Source organism: Thamnophis elegans, chromosome 13 (genome assembly GCF_009769535.1).
Source record: "Thamnophis elegans isolate rThaEle1 chromosome 13, rThaEle1.pri, whole genome shotgun sequence".
NCBI classification, from domain to species: domain Eukaryota; kingdom Metazoa; phylum Chordata; class Lepidosauria; order Squamata; family Colubridae; genus Thamnophis; species Thamnophis elegans.
This window is the reverse complement of record NC_045553.1, coordinates 9,922,110-9,941,378: the sequence shown is the minus strand read 5'-3', so window position 1 is coordinate 9,941,378 and position 19,269 is coordinate 9,922,110. Positions and strand designations below refer to the sequence as shown.

At 43.4% G+C, this 19,269-nt stretch overlaps 1 protein-coding gene across 1 annotated transcript in view; it reads left to right on the top strand.

The window, feature by feature from the left end:
* Nucleotides 1–19,269, top strand: part of ARVCF (ARVCF delta catenin family member) — a 294,054-nt gene that overhangs the window by 204,612 nt on the left and 70,173 nt on the right. The window contains 2 exon segments of the mRNA XM_032228821.1: nt 1,958–2,565; nt 18,516–19,018. Coding sequence (XP_032084712.1) covers nt 1,958–2,565; nt 18,516–19,018 — 1,111 coding nt within the window.

The window sequence follows — 19,269 nt, the reverse complement described above, 5'->3', positions numbered from 1 at the left end:
AAGTAGAAAAATAGGAACCACCATTGGTTGGAAGGTGACGGTGTTCGATGCGCCTTCGGTGCTGAGTCATGCTGGCCACATGACCATAGAGATGTCTTTGGACAGCGCTGGCTCTTCGGCTTTGAAATGGAGATGAGCACCGCCCCCTAGAGTCAGGAACGACTAGCACAGATGTGCAAGGGGAACCTTTATCTTTACCTAATCTTGCTTCAAAGGTTGTGCTTCATGAACTTTTCTATTAAGGTCGTGTTTACTTTACTTTATTGTCATTGTACGTACATACACAGTATACACATACAACGAAATTCACATAGCACCCAGAGACCAGGCCCAACACACAAAACAATCCCCAAACACACACACATACACACACCAAAAAAATTCCCCGCTCCTAAACCACCCAAGCATCCACACAACAGACCAAGTGCTGTTCAATAGCTCATTGATGACTCATTTTAATAACTCATTAAAATCAATCTTAAATGCAAGGATGTGGAGACAGTAGCTGTGGACAGAGAACTGTGGAGTATGCTTGTAGCCAATGTGCTTAAGGATGGTTATAGAAGATAGCAACAATCATGGGGGCTTCTAGGTACAGTAATAAAATCTAATGCAGCTTAATAACATACTTTTCTTTCTGAAATGGAAATCTTCAAGTCTTCAAAAATCTTACATGTTTCTGAAATATGCTGAGGTATTTTCACCTAGCCCAGCTGACTAGAAAGCTTTTATAGAGCAAAAATAGATTAGGAAGGAAATTAAAAGACAACAATCCACCTAAGATGTTTTCCATACTTTCCTAGATTTTTTTTTCTTATTTGATTTTCTTCTTTTATTTTTTTTATTTTTTTTTACATTTTCTTATTTTTCTTTTTTTCATTTTCTAGTTTTTCTTTTTTCTTTTGTATTTTCTTTTTTCTTTTTCATTTTTTTTGTTACATTTAAAAGTTTTTATTTTCCATTGTATCATTTTCATACACTCACATATATACTGTGCATAGCCGGCGCCATACAACATTAAACAATAATTGCAGCAATTCCTCTTGTCAACAATACCCCCAAAAATACAAACCCAATATACCTCTTCCCCTCTCCATACACCTCTTTCTTCCACCCCCCTCCAACTTTCTATCTTCCCTCCATCATCATCCTCTACCCTACTTCCCCTCCCCCTCTACCACTCCACTCTCCCGATCCACTCCCTCCCTTCCTTCTCACCCTCCCTCCCATCCTCTCTCCCGTCCCTCTCTACCCGTCTTTCTTCTATCCCACTCCTCCTCCCCTTGGTGTATTTCCACTATATGTCAGTGTACTTAACTTATCCTATTTTTATAGAGAAATTATAGAAAAACAGTATACTTTCCTAGAAATTGCAGGTGACATAAGCAATTAGAAGTAAAACTTAAATAAATCAGTAAATTTTTATTGCCTTTAGTTCATTGTTGAGTGCCATTATAGCTCTGGGATAAAAGCTATTCAGAGGACGTGTGGTCCGAGTTTTAATTGTTCTGTATCTTCTGCCAGAAGGCAACAGTCTAAAAAGATTGTAAGCAGGATGGGAAGAGTCTATGCCACTTCCTCAAACAGCGAGATGCGAAGATGTCAACCAGGGCTGGTAGCTGGAAGGTGAACTTCATGAAGGTTGTGTTTCATGAACTTTTCTATTAAGGTCAAAGCTTTTGGTCCAGAGCAGGGGATTATGGGGTCATTAAAAGAAGAAGAAGATGATGACGAAGAGGATGTTGACTGAGATAGACGTAGATCTTTTACAGAGCACTTCCAACGTCCTTGTGAAGGATATCAATTGATGGCCGAAGGCTCATCCACTCATTCCCTTGGGTTGGGATTGGCATTGGTGCAAAAGTGTGGGTGTAAAATAATCTACACTGAAGCCTACTGAGGTCCCCCCCAAAATAAATTATGTCTGTGTTCCTTTCTCCCTCTTTCTTCCTCACAGGTAACCAAGATGGTCAAGACCGTCACAACTAGAACGGTGCGCCAAGTTCCCCTTGGTCCTGATGGCCTCCCAACGATGGACGGATCCTCCCCCATGGGTAGCTACACTGACTCCATAGACAGAAGGCAGGTCAAGAACGGAGAACGGTACATCACCCCCCAGGCATCGTCCACTCTGAACCGAGCTTACAACAGCTACAACGATTCCTACCCGGAGAGTCACGATGGCCAGTATCGTTCCTTCGTAAGCCACAACGGTTACGGCGACCTGCCGGACAATTATGGAAGCTTGTCCCGGAGTGTCAATTACCGCCCGCATTACGGCTACGTACCGGGGAACAATTACCGGCCCGAGGATGGTAGCTTCACTTTGCCAAGCAGGAGGGATAACTATGGACCTCTGGCCCAGCCTCAGGTGCCGACGGGCAGCAACGCGGACCTGAACCGCTCCCAGCCGGAACGGTTCCAACCGGAGCCGTACGGGCTGGAGGATGATAACCGCAGCCTCGGAATTGACGACGAAGGTTATGAACTCGATCCAGAGTACTCGACGGTGAATCGGAGAACGTCGGCTGGGATGCCCGAGAGAGGGAGGCCTCACAAGGGAAGGTAAATGCACGTTTAAATGGTCTGGGGTAGGAAGGTCGTTGTAGGAGTCCTGTCCTGCAGGAACCAGTGGAAATTCTGCTTGGTTTGGACTTGGAGAAGACCTCATTATTATAGGCCACTATTCTAAGATTATTTATCTCAAGAATGTTCATGCTTGTCTGGAGTTTCTTTTCCTACTCTGCTTTGAAAAAGGAGCGAGGGTTTGGCATGGCAATACAGAATACAGAATAAGAGGGTTGGAAGGGACCTTGGAGTTCTTCTAGTCCAACCCCCTGCTCAAGCAGAAGACCATTGCAGACAAATAGTTGTCCAATCTCTTCTTAAAAGCCTCCAATGATGGAGCACCCACAACTCCTGCAGGCAGGCCATCCCACTGATTAACAGAATAACAGTTGGTAGGGACCCTGGAGGTCTTCTAGTCCAGCCCCACCATTCAGGCAAGAGCCTATACCATTCCAGACATATGGTTGCCCAGGCCCTTCTTGAAAACTCCCAGTGATAAAGCTCTCACAGCTTCTGTAGGCAAGCCATTGACTGGTTGTTCTCACTGTCAGGAAATTTCCCCTTACTTCTAGGTAAAGGGTTGATAGGTTATATTATATATCTATATCTACATCTAGCTATCTAGCTAGAGATAGAAAAAGATGATGATGATGATAGATAGATAGATAGATAGATAGATAGATAGATAGATAGATAGATAGATATAGATAGATACGATAGATAGATAGATAGATAGATACGATAGATAGATAGATAGATAGATAGATAGATAGATAGATAGATAGATAGATAGATATAGATAAATACAGTAGATAGATAGATAGATAGATAGATAGATAGATAGATAGATATAGATAGATAGATACAATAGAGAGATAGATAGATAGATAGATAGATATAGATACAGTAGATAGATAGATAGATAGATAGATAGATAGATAGATAGATAGATAGATAGATTCAGTAGATAGATAGATAGATAGATAGATAGATAGATAGATAGATAGATAGATAGATAGATAGATAGATAGATAGATAGATAGATAGATAGATAGATTCAGTAGATAGATAGATAGATAGATAGATAGATAGATAGATAGATAGATAGATAGATAGATAGATAGATAGATAGATATGAAGCTTGATGTTGTTATTATAGAAGTATAATTATACTGCAATAGGGGGATTCCAGTAGATGAATACACCTAGCCAAACACTATCCAAGGCCCAGAATTTAATCACTGAAAGTTGGTAACATGCCACTTGTCTCACTTAACTGTCATTAAGTTCCTTTGCTCAAGGTTGACTCCGTTGATACAGTACGTTGAACCAGATCTCAAAAAGAAGACACGATTTGTAGCTCAGGGTTGAACTGTGGCGTCCACCTCTGAGCTTGGCTGTTTTGCTGCAGATGTTTCATCACCCAACTAGGGAATATTATCACTTTAAAAGGGAGTGGGGTGACTATGGGGTCCTTGGTGCTCTCTGAGCTTGCTAGTTTTCTTGCAGATGTTTCATTACCCTATTAGGGAACATCATCAGTTTATAAGGGAGTGGGGTTTGTAGAAAGAAGGAAGAGGGGTGGAGAAAGAGCTGGACTCTATGCTCCTTGGTGCTCTCTGAGTTTGCTTGTTTTGCTGCAGACATTTTATTACCCAACTAAGTAACACCATCAGTGCTAGAAGGGAGTAGGGCTTACTCTGTGTTTATACAAATGGCTTTCCCTGCCAGTATAGGGTGGGAGTATTCTTGGTGGTTCCTTGAATAAGCTGTTGTTTTCTGTTAGCTTGTTTGTCTGAGTTGGTAGTTCTCTGATTAGAGTGATGTTTAAAGCTGGGTTGTGGGTTTAGTGTGAATCCTGTCAATCTCGGCTTATCAGGCTATTGATTACTGGTGAGGAGGTCTGTACAAACAGAGTCCAAGCCCCATTCTCTTCTGGCACTGATGATGTTACTCAGTCAGTCAGGTAATGAGATGTCTACAAGAAAGCAACCAGAGAGTGCCATAAACCAAATCTGTTAAAATTTTGAAGATAGCAATAGCAATAGCAGTAGACTTATATACCGCTTCATAGGGCTTTCAGCCCTCTCTAAGCGGTTTACAGAGAGTCAGCATATTGCCCCCAACAATCTGGGTCCTCATTTTACCCACCTCGGAAGGATGGAAGGCTGAGTCAACCCTGAGCCGGTGAGATTTGAACCGCTGAACTGCTGATCTAGCAGTAGCCTGCAGTGCTGCATTTAACCACTGCACCACCTTGGCTCTATGGTATGGAGATGGTATGTGTATATGCGTAACATGAAAGTTTGATTGGCGTTAACCTTGCATAGGTTTCTGGAGGTTTAATGAGTTGTCTGAGCACACCCTGTTCAGTATGTTACAGATAGTCCTTGACTAAGGACCATTATCTCAATGACTGCTTGGAGCTACAACGGGGCTGGAAAAAATGATGGACAACTAGTCCCTGCACTCATGGACCATTGCAGCATCCCTGTGATCCTTTGATCAAAATTCAGGCGCTTGGCAATTGACTCATATTTATGACGGTTGTAGCATCCCCTGGGTCAGACGATCAACACTTTTGACCCCTCTCAGTTGGCTTCCAGCCAGCAAAGTCAATGGTGGAAATCCAGATGGGCTTAATGACTGCGTGATTTACATAACGACTGCAATGATTCACTTACCAACCGTGGCAAAAATGATCATAAAATCAGATGCAACTCACTTAACAGTCATCCTGCTTAGCAATTGAAATTCTCCACGTATGTATGTATGTATGTATGTATGTATGTATGTATGTATGTATGTTGTATTTGTGCTGATAAATAAATAAAGGGAGACTAGTATAGATCTATTTCAAGCTATTTAGCTCTCATCAGCTAGCCATACCCTTACTGGGATTTGAACCTGGGCTATATTACATACTAGGCAGACATCTTAGCCATTAGGCCACAGGCTCTTATCCATTATCAGCCAAGCCAGGGTGAAAGGTATCTATTAGATTTTTTTTTACATACATACATATATATACATATATATACATATACACATACATACATACATACATACATACATACATACATACATACATACATATGAGATTTCGTGACGAGTGAGTGGTATTTGGCTTATATATATATGCCAAATACCACTCACTCGTCACAAAATCTCCAGAACCACATATGTTCCTCTTGGCTTCTAGGTGCTCGCTAAGAAAGGATTTTTTGAAATGACCATCGGATCATTAGTATTTCTTATACAGTAATTAACACGCTCTGATTCTAAGGTGTTAAATGTTCTACTCTCCCTCCCCACCTGAAAAGAACTCTGTTCCAACTGTCGGTTGCCTCACATTCCGTTACCTCAGTTCAAACTGGCAGACGTTCCACTCCTTCACGAAGGAGTGGTCTGGGGCTCCTTACAGTACTAACATGTCTACGCCTTCCACCTATGGAACTGCTTCCGGACTCAAGGCGATGGGAGCGATATTCCCTTATGCGTTTCAATCACCGACCACCACTCAGCCAACGGTTTGAACCAGAGTGAACCGGATTTCTCTTGCATAGTTTCGTAGCAAAGCACGGGTATCCAGCTACTAGTATTCAGTATATTGCTGATGCCTTTGCACATTTAAAGGATTGGAGACTTTTCTTATTTAAATTTGATCAAGGAACTTTATAAAGGCGTTTAATTTGAACGCATCTTGTCCCGACGTAAACAAGTTGGCAAGGTCTGTGGCAACCACCCGTCTCTCACCGACTTCAGGAAGTCTCAAAGCAATTTTTACATGAATAAATTATCATCTGTCTTTCACCACCGAGGAAGTCTGGCAATAAGTAATGATTTCTCTTTTTAATGTAATGATGAAGGTCCCTGTTATTAACCCTTGGTGACAAAAATCCATTTTATTCCTTTTCCTGAAAAGCAAAACTCAGTAAAAGGTGGGAGATTGGGTTGCGCCCCTCAAAGCTGATGACTAGGAGGGGAAGGGAATCGCAGCTTTGCTGGCAAAATCCAATCATGATTATATTCTGGTAAGTCCTCGACTAACCGCCACAATCGGATCCCAACTTTACGACTTTTCTTGACACCGTCGTGATGTGAATCACTGTAGATGCTACATTAGTAATACCATCATTAAGTGAATCTGACTTCCCCATTGACTCTGTCAGAAGGTCGCAAAAGGGGATCATAGGACCCCCGGGAGAAACGCAACCGTCATAAATACCAGTCAGTTGCCAAGCCTTTGAATTTTGATCACATGACCACAGGGATGCTGCAAGGGTTATAATTGTGAAAATGGTCATAAGTCACTTTTTTCAGTGACGTCGTAAGTTTGAATGGTCACTAAATGAACTGTTGTAAGTCGAGGACTACTACAGGTGGGTTATTCTATCTACCGTCCCCTTCTGCTTTGGTAGTAATGTTCAGAGGTTAGAACCAGGCCAGGAAGCCAGGGATGGTATTCAGGAGGTTCTGACCAGTTCTGGAGAACTGATAGCAGGGAATGGGGATTTTGCAGTATCCTTCCCCTGGAGTGGGGATGGAATGAAGATTTTGCAATATCCTTTCCCTGGAGTGGGAAGGGAATGGGGATTTTGCAGTAACCTTCCCCTGTCACGCCCACCAAGCCATGCCACACCCACAGAAATGATAGTAAACAAATTTTGAATTCCACCACTGCAGGAACTATGGATTCAGTTCCCCATAGCCAGAGATCTCTTGGTGTGTGGATGACCCCAAATCAAGCACATGTTCTCAATCTTAATCTGTTGAAAATGATGGTCTGTTGCTTGCTAAATGGGAATTCTAACCATCATTACAAAACAGCCAGTTTGGTGTCATGGTTAAGGCATCAGGTTAGAAACCAGGAGACAATGAGTTCTAGTCCTGCCTTAGCCATGAAAAACAGCTGGATGGATGGACCGATTACCAGGAGAATGTGAGTTCTAGTCCCACCATAGCTCTGAAAAATAATTGTATGACTCTAAGGCCATCACTAGGTGATGATGGGTTCTAGTTTTGTCTTAGCCATGAAAGTCAGCTGGGTGACTTTGGATTGATCACCAGGAGACTGCAAGTTCTAAACCCATCTTAAGTATGAAAGCTGGCTGGGTGACTTTGGACCAATCACTTTCTCTCAGCCCAACCGACTTCACAGGGCTCTTGTGTCAAAAAGAAAGTGTGTTGGATATGTCCTTCACCTTGAGTTATTTATAGGAGGGGAAGGGAAGGGAAGGGAAGGAAATCCCAGCTATTGGAAAAAGCTGTGTTCTAGATTGTGAATTCCCGTGTAAGAATCCATGGAGCAAGTTAATAAATTTAGACTTGTGTCTTATGAACTCATGGAGGTTCCATCTTTGGATTATAATGTGCAGCTCCAGTTATAGGCCTAGTTATAGGCCTAGTGGACCTAAAATAGGACCGTTCATCCATCCTCCATCTATCCATCCATCAATCCATCCATCCCATCCATCCATCCATCCCATCATCCATCCTTCCATTATCCCTCCCTCCCTCCATCTATCATCCATCCTCCATCCATCCATCCTTCCCTCATCCATCATCCATTCATACATCCATCCTCCATCCATCCATCCTCCCTCCCTCCCTCCCTCCATCATCTATCATACATCATCAATCCATCCATCATCCATCTATCATCCATCCATTATCCCTCCATCCTCCATCCCTCCATCCCTCCTCCATCTATCATCCATGCACGCATCCATCCTTCATCCATCCATCTATTATCCATCCATCCATGGATTTTCAGCCTTCTCTCTTTTTTTCCTTGCTTCAGGCTGGTTATTGAAGCTCAGATTTTTCTCCCGTGGACCTCAAAGGCTGGAGGAGCAACGTTATCAAAACCAAGGCTCCCTTGTCTTCTCGGTTAGCCACTTAGGATCCCGTTGCGTGATATATACTGCCTGCTTCTGCTAACTTCTGGCAATATCCATTAGCCGAAGGCTGTCGGTTGTCAAGATATCACCTGCTTTGCTATAATCACCCTGACATCCGTTTCTCCACTTAGTGACACATTCAGCTGATTTACTCCAGCCTTCCTCTTCTCCCCCTTTATTGGTTAAATAGAAGTTGGACAGAGGAAGAGTGTGTCCAACACCTTTCCTTCCATTTAGAAATGAGCGGAGGAATTGATTTTCAATAAGTCTTCAGAGGTTAATAATTCTACCGACAAATGGAACTTTTGGCCCGTAGATAAAACAACCCGGCTGGCAGAGAGACATTGAAAGAAGATTTTCTTGAGAACTCAGGTAGTCCTTGACTTATAATAGTTCATTTAGTGACCGTTCAGAGTTACAACGGCACTGGAAAAAAAGCCACTTAGGACAGTTTTCCACACTCATGACCATTGGCAGCATTCCTGCAGTCAGGTGATTAGAATTCAGACACTTGGCAACCAACTCATATTTATGATGGTGTGCAGCATCACGTTATTCCCTTTTGTGACCTTCTGATGGCAAAATCAATGGGGAAACCAGATTGATTTAATGACCATGTTACTAACTTAACAACTGCAGTGATTCACTTAACAATCGTTGGCAAGAAAAGTTGCAAAAATGAGCAAACTCATTTAACAAATGTCTGACTTAGCAACAGAAATGTTGGGCTTAATTATGGTTGTAAGTCAAGGACTATCTGTAGCTTGGTAAGGCCACACTTGAAATACTGCATTCAGTTTTGGTTGCCACGATGTAAAAAAGACATCGAGACTCTGGAAAGAGTGCAGAGAAGAGCAACAACAAGGATGATTAGGGGACTGGAGGCTCAAACATATGAAGAACAGTTTCAGGAACTGGGTATGTCTAGTTTAATGAAAAGAAGGACTAGGGGGGGACATGATAGCAGTCTTCCAATATCTCAGGGGTTGCCACAAAGAAGAGGGAGTCAAACTATTCTCCAAGGCACCTGAGGGTAGAACAAGAAGCAATGGGTGGAAACTAATCAAGGAGAGAAGCAACTTGGAACTAAGGAGAAATTTCCTAACAGATAGAACAATTAATCAGTGGAACTGCTTGCCTCCAGAAGTTGTGAATGCTCCAACACTCCAACATGTTTTTTAAGAAGATGTTGGATAACCATTTGTCTGAAGTGGTGTGGGGTTTCCTCCCTAAGCAAGGGGTTGGACTAGAAGACCTCCAAGGTTTCTTCCAACTCTATTATTCTATTCTTTTCTGTTCTGTTCTATTGCTATTGCTATTGAAATTGAAATTGCTATTCTATTCTATTCTATTGCTATTCTATTGCTATTGCTATTGCTATTTCTATTGAAATTGAAATTGCTATTCTATTCTATTGCTATTCTATTGCTATTCTATTGCTATTCTATTGCTATTCTATTGCTATTCTATTGCTATTCTATTGCTATTCTATTGCTATTCTACTCTATTCTATTCTGGACTCTTTATGTGCCTCCTGGTTTTAATTAAGTGGATTGTGCTCAGGGCATCTTGTTTCCCCTGCATGCACAACACAGAGCCATCCATTTCTGAATTGGTGGTGATTCAGGTAAACTGGTTGTTAGTTTTGTCCCTTGTCCTAATTCTACCAGTCTCTAAACAGGCAGGTAGCTGGTTCTTTGCAGCATGCTCCCTTCCTCCCTCTCTCTCCCTCCCTCCCTCCCCATGCTCTCTGCCTGCCTGCCTCTTTCTTCTCACTGTTGACCCAGTTTCCGAAGAAGCTCGCATTTGAATATGGATTGGGAGGTGGCGGGAGGAGAGAAACAGTTCAGAAAGCGCCTGCAAATATAAATTAGTGCACAAAAGCAGATTTCCGTCTGCCTGCATGCCTGGAAATTTATATGCCCGAGCTAATTTTGGTCCCATGATAATTGCCCAAAGAAAGCTGCATCCAAGCAGAGATTCAGGAAAACGATCCATATCTGGAATGGAAAACCTGAAGCAACTGATAAACCTACCCCAGGAGATAACAGAATAACCGATTTGGAATGGATCTTGGAGGTCTTCTAGTTCAAGCAGGAAACCTATACCATTCCAGATAAATGGTTGTTAAACTCTTCTTAAAAGCCTCCAGGAATGGAGCACATACAACTTCTGAAGTCAAGCCTTTCCACTGATTAATTGTTCTCACTGTCAGGAAATTTCTCCTTAGTTCTAGGTTGCTTCTCTCCATGATAATTTTCCATCTGTGGCTTCTTGTCCTACCCTCAGGTGCTTTGAAGAGTAGCTTGACTCCTTCTTCTTTGGGGCAGCCCCTCAAACATTGGAAGACTGCTATCATGTCATTAAACCAGACCTACCCAGTTCCTGCAACCGTTCTTCATAGGTTTTAGCCTCCAGGCCCCTCATCATCTTGATTGCTCTTCTCTGCACTCTTTTTAGAGTCTCAACATCTTGTATATATATCATGGCAACCAAAACTGGATCACCAGGATGCAGTTCCCCTTGATGTTCCCAAGCCGTGTGCTTTGCTGCGTCTGATCCTGGATGCAAAATAGGCCTTAATTACTAGCCAGTTAACTGTCTCTGCCCTTCGCATATTTGTTGAAGCCTCCTTTGCCTATTCAGGTTGGCGTGTGTCCCTCGGTCTTCTCGAAGCAAATCCTGTTTTAATTATGTGTGGAGAGGAAAAAGGCCATAATCTTGGGCTTGTCGTAAAAGACTGAGCAGATGGCTTGAGATGGCCCACCGCGTGTCATGTCATGGAAGCATTGCGTCTCCTCTGCAGCTGTTCCCCTGCAACTGGCGTTGAGTGATATGCCGCCGCTGAATCCAGGAGATTCAGAATGATCTCTTGGTTGATTCCCTTTGATAACATTGTCTGCTGTGGATGAAACCCCTTCTGTGCTCTGCTTGCCTTCACATATCCTTGTCCCCAAACACGACAAACCCTCTGTATTTAAGTCAATGATTCCTTTATTAGGAGCGCCAGTGAAAAGTTTTTCTCTCACCGCAGGCCAACAAGTCTGTCTGGCAGGGAGATGAATAGTTGTCTGCCACATCTATTCATCTCTGCCCCCTGACTTTTGTCCCCAGAGCTAGGGTGGGGCTTCACTAGCAGCGGTGGCTCTTCTGTCCCAAGGACCGGTCCCTAGATTTCCACTGCTCTCCTCTCCTCTGCCTTCTGTGCATCTGTGTGTCAGGCACTGAACTCCGCTGTTCCTCCTCTTCCTCATCAGCCACCTTCAGACCTGGGGGCTGTTGACTCTCCATCTGAGGGCTGACGGACAGCCCAGGCTCTGCCTCCATCTGTCTGTCTGTCAGGCTGTCTGTCTGTCTCTGTCTCTCTCTCTCTGCCAGCTCCATTCCCTCTTCCCCCTCGGAGCTCTCAGGTTGCCTCGATGCTGACCCCTGATTCCCACACCTCCTTCTCCTATTCAGTTGCTGGAGGGGCCAGCGTCAAGCAGGCCACAACAATCCTGCTAAGCCATGGTTGAACAAATAAACCACAGTTGGCTGAGACCACACGCCACATGCAAAGTCTTACCCTGTTTTTAGAGTTCAGTGTGCTCAGCCAAAACATCGTGGCTTAATGTGATATGTCAAGTCAATCTCTGCCTTGGACGGTGGGATAAGGGAGCATTAGACTGATTTAGCCATGATGTGTGAAATCTGACTATGATCACTAAAAGGATTAGAGGGAAATCTGGGGTAAATCATGATCAAGGAGTGTATCGCTAAATGTCTATGGAGCTTCTCAGTCCTCCAGATACTGGTTGTCCCAGAGGCGTCTTTTGAAGAGACAACTGGACTTTCTGGTTTTTCTTCGAAGACGTTTCACTTCTCATCCAAGAAGCTTCTTCAGTTCTTTTTAAAAGTTTTTTTTCTTATTTTTGTTACATACTAAAACTTCTTTTGTGAACGGAGTGGTTGTCCGAATTCCCCCTTTAGCATTCTCACCAAAAAAAATAATTTGTTTGATATTATATTGTTTCCAATTTTAGCCGTATTACTTTTCTTCCCACATTTTCCAATTTCTAGTTTTTTAACATGCACAAACAGTAAAAAAATTCCTTCTCTTTAAAAATAAATGATTTATCATTTCTTTTCCACCTGTTCTCCCTTAACAATATGAATCTTCAAATTTCAGCTTTCAAGTTTTGTATAATCAACGCAACCTAATTATCCAACAGCTTTAAGTTTCTTAATATAATTCTGATTTAAAACATATCTTTACCTTGTTTACAATACTTTTTTCTGCTGATAGAAGACAACAAAAAAAGAAGTAAAAGAGAAAAGAATATTTAGAAATAGGAGAATAAGTAGAATGATGTGACTCAGCAGAAAGACTCTTCTTCATTTCTGACTATTCAGCCTCTTCAGTCAGAACTGAAGAAGCTTCTTGGATGAGAAGTGAAACATCTTCAAGGAAAGACTAAATCCAGTTGTTCAATGAATGGTTGTAAGTCAGCCTCAAGGCGTTTCCTTCTTGAAATATCTTGTATTTTACCAATATTTACCAATATTCTACCACCTGTTATTCATCTATTGAGGGGGCTTTATTTTCGCTTTTTAAAAAATGGATTGAAAAAGAAACCAACTTAATGTTCCTTTAAGGAGTATTTTTAGAAAGGAAGATTTATCCTCATAAGAGCAGAATTCAGGGCCTGCCTTATTTATAACCCTCACAGGTTTTCCATGCTGAAATGGCTAAGTTTGATCAATTGCATATTTACCTCTTGTTTAGCTGAATATAGATTGCATTTATTTCCTGTAATATGGCACTGTGGAGGGGGAGGATAATGTGGCCTAGCCTGCATTTGACAATTGCTTTCTTTGGAGGGCTTTTGTAAATTCTTTGACGTTCCATTTTTGGGCTGGGAATATATGCATGTCATGTTTAAATACATATGTAAGTTAAGGTATGATTTCTTTTGGGAAAGGCGCCATGGTTCGTACATCATACACGAGCAACACAGGGTGGTGTCACGACTCACTGTGATTTATTCCGTAAACTCAGTGAAGCAAAGGGGCATTTTCCACGATGCCTGAAACAGCTGTTCTCTCCAAATGTGCTAGAAATCTGGGAAAGTTGGTATTTATAGGTAGCTTCTGTCTATCTGCTTACCTGCTCTATCCATATCTGTTTGTCTGACTGTCCAACTGTCTATCCATCCATCTCTACTTACCTGTTCTATCCATCCATCCATTCATCCTTCTCTCTGCTTACCTGCTGTATCCATATCTATTTATCTGATTATCCATCCATCCATCTCTCCTTACCTGCTCTATCCATCTATCATCTACCTACCTACCTACCTACTTCCATCCATCCATCCCTCCATCCATCCATCCATCTATTTATCTATCTTCTATCTATCTTTATTTCTCCCTTTCTCTTTTCTTTATTTCTCTCCCTGTCTTTCTGTCTCTCTTATCTATCTGTCTGTCTGTCTGTCTATCTATCGTATCTATCATCTATCTCTACCTACTACCCACCCACCCACCCACCCATCCATCCATCCATCCATCCATCCATCCATCCATCCATCCATCCATCCATCCATCTATCTATCTATCTATCTATCTATCTATCTATCTATCTATCTATCTAATCTATCTATCATCTATCTCTACCTACCTACCACCCACCCACCCACCCACCCACCCACCCACCCACCCACCCACCCATCCATCCATCCATCCATCCATCCATCCATCCATCCATCCATCCATCCATCTATCTATCTATCTATCTATCTATCTATCTATCTATCTAATCTATCTATCATCTAACTCCACCATCTATCTCTCTCTCTCTCTCTCTCCCTGCTTGCTGTCTGCCTGCCTACCTACCTACCATCCATCCATCCATCCACCTACCTACCTACCTACCTACCTACCTACCTATCTAAATTTGTATACCAGCCATCTGACGTAAGTGACTCTGGGTGGTTTATAACAACAAAGTCTCTCCGGGCTGCTTAAACAGGAGAGAACAAAAGTGTAGATAAGCCCAGCAACAAAAATAATCTCCACAAACCCCCCACCCCCCACCCACCCCCTGTGGGCCACCGAAGACAAGAGCTATGTTTACGCCACCCCTTGTCTAGGTAAATGCAATTTCCATCGTGGCCTTCACCAGGTTTTAAAAGGGGCAAGGAAGAACCTTCCGTCTTCCCCGTGGCAGGAAAGGAAAGAAAGCTTGCGTTCAGAGTCAAGAGCATCCTTTCCCCCTACCCCTCTCTGTGCATCGTGTTTTTTTCCCCGGGAACAGCCTTTCCCAGGGTCAATCTTGTTTGAAGGTCAGGGGCTGTAAGAGCTAATGGAAAGCAGCAGGGTCTGTAATCCTGTTTGTTTTGCCATGATGGACTCGATGACAGAGACTTTAGTGGAGAGGAGCAAAGCTCGAACAAAGAAGCTTTGGAAATAATTTAATAGCAGGGCAATGAATGATGGGGGACTCGGGCGCTGCTTGCCAACACTGTTTCTACTTCCAAGAGAAGTGTCTTCTCCTCCTGTCAGAAGGCTTCTCTGTTTGGGATGATTCATTCCTCCGAGCCATCTCTGGAAGTTCAAAAATAAAGTGCTGGTCCGTGTTCTGACCTAGGCTTTCTGATACGGTAAAAAGCACACGCTTAGTCCCAAAAACACTCTTTTTATTTTGAAGGCTGTGAATTATGTTCATTCACAGCCCGTAATGAGTCCCAAATAGTTGGAAAGAGTCCTACAGTAAGCTGTCAAAGTCTTTCGGGATAAGGCTGATAAGCACCCACCTTTGTCGTCCTTGAAACACTGCCAAAGACTTAATTGGCAATTAGCTTGGCCACATGGAGCAAAGAGTCAAAACGGAGCTTCAGAAGGTAAACTGACCAGCATGAACCAAGTTGCTTCCTGCAAAGGCTCACATGCCTTTGCTGCTCCTTTATGTCTTATGGGAGGGGCCAATCACCTCCAAGCCTTACTCCCGAGTCGTCCCTTCTGTCTTAACTGTTCATGTCTTAACTGTTCAGCTCTGCACATGTGCGCACTGGGAAGCGGGGGAATTTGTTCCTCTGCCTCGCTGCTGTCCAACTCTGGAGGCTCCGGAGGCAGCACATAACTTCCAGATGACCCTGGCCCCCTCTCTGTCTCCAACGCAGAGCCCTCGTCCAAGTCTTTCCCAGTCTCCAGGACTGGGCCATGGTCCTCCCCAACCTCCTCGCTGTCCGACTCTGCCAGCTCCACAGGCCACCGGCGGACCACAACAGTACGTGCAGTTGTAACACTGAGTCTGAACTGTAAATTGGTGTGATGTTCCCTTCATTGATTTCTTCAGATGTGTTAAGGGTAGCCACACTGTAGAAACTCCCAAAGGATCAGGGATGAAAGATCCAGGTTCACAAACGAAGGTCCAATTCAATTGATTTGTTACTATCCATGCCTATGCACAGGAATCTTCTCAACTAATGGTTAGCATCTGCTGGAAGTTAGATAAGGGTCCAGGGAATTAGAGGCAGGATGGACTTTTTTTGTTTATGGCTATGTAGGGATTCTAGGCTGATCCTCTTTTAACTCCCCCCCCCCCAGGTTCTGCCACACTTCTTCCTACACAGGGTCTATCTATATGCTTAGAAGGTTATAGCTTTAATCTGGCAAGAGTCAGTCTTATCGGGTACACACAGATAAATAAAAATAAGAGATCTGGACTCGAGTGGATTTCATTGTGTTGTATCTGTGGTTTTGGCTTTACAGGTTGTATTTGGGAGTCGTAATAATGTCACTCCAAACCATCACCTTTCCTGCTCCTCTGGCTATGAAACAGAAGGAAGGTTGCTTGCTTGTTTTCCTTCCTTCCTTCCCTCTCTTTCTTTCTTACTTTCTTTTTCTCTTTCTTTCTTACCTTCTTTCTTTCTGTCTCTCTTTCGTTCTTTCCTTCCCTCCCTCTTCCTTCCTTCTTTCTCTCTCTCTCTTTCCTTCCTTCCCTCTCCCTCTTCCTTCCTTCTTTCCTTTCCTTCTTTTCTTTCTTTCTTTCTCTCTCTCTTTTCTTCCTTTCTTCCTTCCCTCCATCTTTCTTTCTTCTTTCCTTCCTTCTTTCCTTCTTTCTTTCTCTCTCTTTCCTCCCTTCTTTCTCTTTCTTTATGTCTCTCTCTCTCTCTCTCTCTCTCTCTCTCTCTCTCTCCTGTGATTCCTCTCCCCCCCCCCCACTTTGTGAACCGTTCACTGGAACAAGCCCATTTCTTCTTTCTGCCATCCTCATCCCCGGAGCAGAGAAGGAAGGAAGTAGATGAGAAGGAAACCGGTTGCTCGGAGGCTCAGCTGGGAAAACCAGCTGGGGATCGAAGCAGATGCCGTGTGCCTCTCTAGGGGGTTTTGCAAGACGCACAATTAAACTCGCTGAATTTAAGAAGGAGGAGGAATAGTTTGGCTTTTTTGAGTCGGATTCCCGACTGGCCTTAAAGGAGGCACGCATCTCCCTGCGAATTAAGGGGGAGAAGCTCGACTCAGCTCCGTCTCGGCATTCCTTAATATTCAAGGAAGGCTTTTTGGGCTTTTTCTTACAAGGAAAAATATTAATATGAATGTAACATTATTATCTTCTTTTCTGCTGAAGAATGGAAACAGCTCTCCTGCATAAAAGCAGACATAATGGGTGTTGAGACGCCGTAAATTGCAGCCGAGGAAACTAATGAATTATACATATTGCAATAAGGGTGTCAATAAAAGGTTTCTCTAACTCTTTCCTTCCTTCCTTCCTCCCTCCCTCCCTCCTTGCTTTCTTCATTTTCACTTTTTTTTTTTTAAACTTTCCTATTCGTTAAGCTTCCTGCTTAGTTTATTTCAGGAAGTTTAAGGAAAACAAGCAAACTTTTTAACGTCACCTAACCCGGATCCTTTATAGGGTGCCAAACCTGGAAGGTGGCTCAGTGGCCAAGACTCTGAGCTTGTCGATCAGAAAGGTCGGCGGTTCAAATCCCTAGCGTAACGGAGTGAGCTCCCGTGACTTGTCCCAGCTTCTGCCAACCTAGCAGTTCGAAAGCAAGTAAAAAATGCAAGTAGAAAAATAGGAATCACCTTTGGTGGGAAGTGAACAGCGTTCTGTGCGCCTTCGGCGTTGAGTCATGCCGGCCAGATGACCACAGAGATGCCTTCAGACAGCTCTGGGTCTTCGGCTTTGAAACAGAGATGAGCACCGCCCCCTAGAGTTGGGAACAACCAGCACATTTGTGCAAGGGGAACCTTTACCTTTACCTTTAGACCTGGAAGTGACCATTTTTTACTTTAGACTTGGCAAACGTAATCCAGGGCGGGAAGGAGTTTGGGAAAAAAAGAGATAAATTTCTCTGTGGTGTTGCAACACTTTGAAGCCAAGAAACCGAAATGCACAAATTTGGCAGGTGGCTGCCGTTTTGTCTTGGCTGAAAAGGTGCCAACGATGCACTGGGGTTCCTGCAATACTAAGCCGTGGTTCATTTCATCCTGGCTTTGCATCAACCACGGGGCCCATTGCAAAGGGCGTCTTCCCACCAGCTGTGAAACTGGGAGTTCTCCAGCGTTGGGGTGCCGCAACCCCCTAAAATAATAAAATGCGTGGATGAGGTTGGTAGGATCGTGGTCAGGACACACTCCATGAAGAGAGATGTCTTTCAGCAGCCTTTCTAATCCCAGTTTATGATCTTTCTTTCCACATTCTATTCTTCTATTCCATTCTATTCTATTCCTTAATCTGTTCTATTCTATTCTGTTCTATTCTTTAATCTGTTCTATTCTATTCCTTAATCTGATCTATTCTGTTCTATTCTATTCTTTAATCTGTTCTATTCTATTCCTTAATCTGTTCTGTTCTGTTCTGTTCTATTCCTTGGTCTTTTATATTATATTCCTTGATCTGATCTGATCTGATCTGTTCCATCCTATTCTATCCTATCCTATTCTACTTTTCTTCTGTTCTGTTCTGTTCTATTCTATTGCTATTCTTCTATTATTCCATTCCTATTCCTATTCCTATTCTAAACAACTCATCCTCTGCTATGGTTCCTTTCTCAGCAGGAGCTATGAGGATCCGATTGAGAGCGAAATCGTCAATGAGAGGATTCCCTACTTGCATGGCAGCTACGCAGCACCTTTGGCACAACCCGAAAGGGGTAGCATGGCCAGCATCGACCGCCTGGGCAAGCGCTCCCCCTCCATTGACAGCATCCGCAAAGACCCCCGGTGGCGAGACCCGGATCTGCCCGAGGTCATCGCCATGCTCAGCCATCCCATCGATCCCGTGAAATCCAATGCAGCTGCCTACCTCCAGCATCTCTGCTATGAGAACGATAAGATCAAGAAGGACGTGAGGCATCTCAAGGGCATCCCCATCCTGGTGGGTCTGCTGGATCATCCCAAGCCTGAGGTCCACCGCAAAGCATGTGGGGCCCTCCGGAACATATCCTATGGGAAGGATAACGAGAACAAAGTGGCCATCAAGAACTGTGATGGGATCCCAGCTTTGATCCGGTTGTTGCGCAAGACGAATGATATGGAAGTACGAGAACTCATTACAGGTCAGTGGTGGGGGGTTGTTTTTTTCTTCCTTCTCCTCCTCCTCTTCTTCTTCTCCCTCCTTCTTCTCCTTCTTCTCCTCCTCCTCCCCATTGTCCTTCTCCTTCTTCTTCTCCTCCTCCTCTTCCTCCTCCTTCTCCTCCTCCTCCTCTTTCTCCTCCTTCTGCTTCTTCTCCTTCTCCTCTTTCTTCTTCTCCCTTTTCTTCTTCTCCTCCTTCTTTTTCTCCTCCTCCTCCTCCTCCTCCTCCTTCTC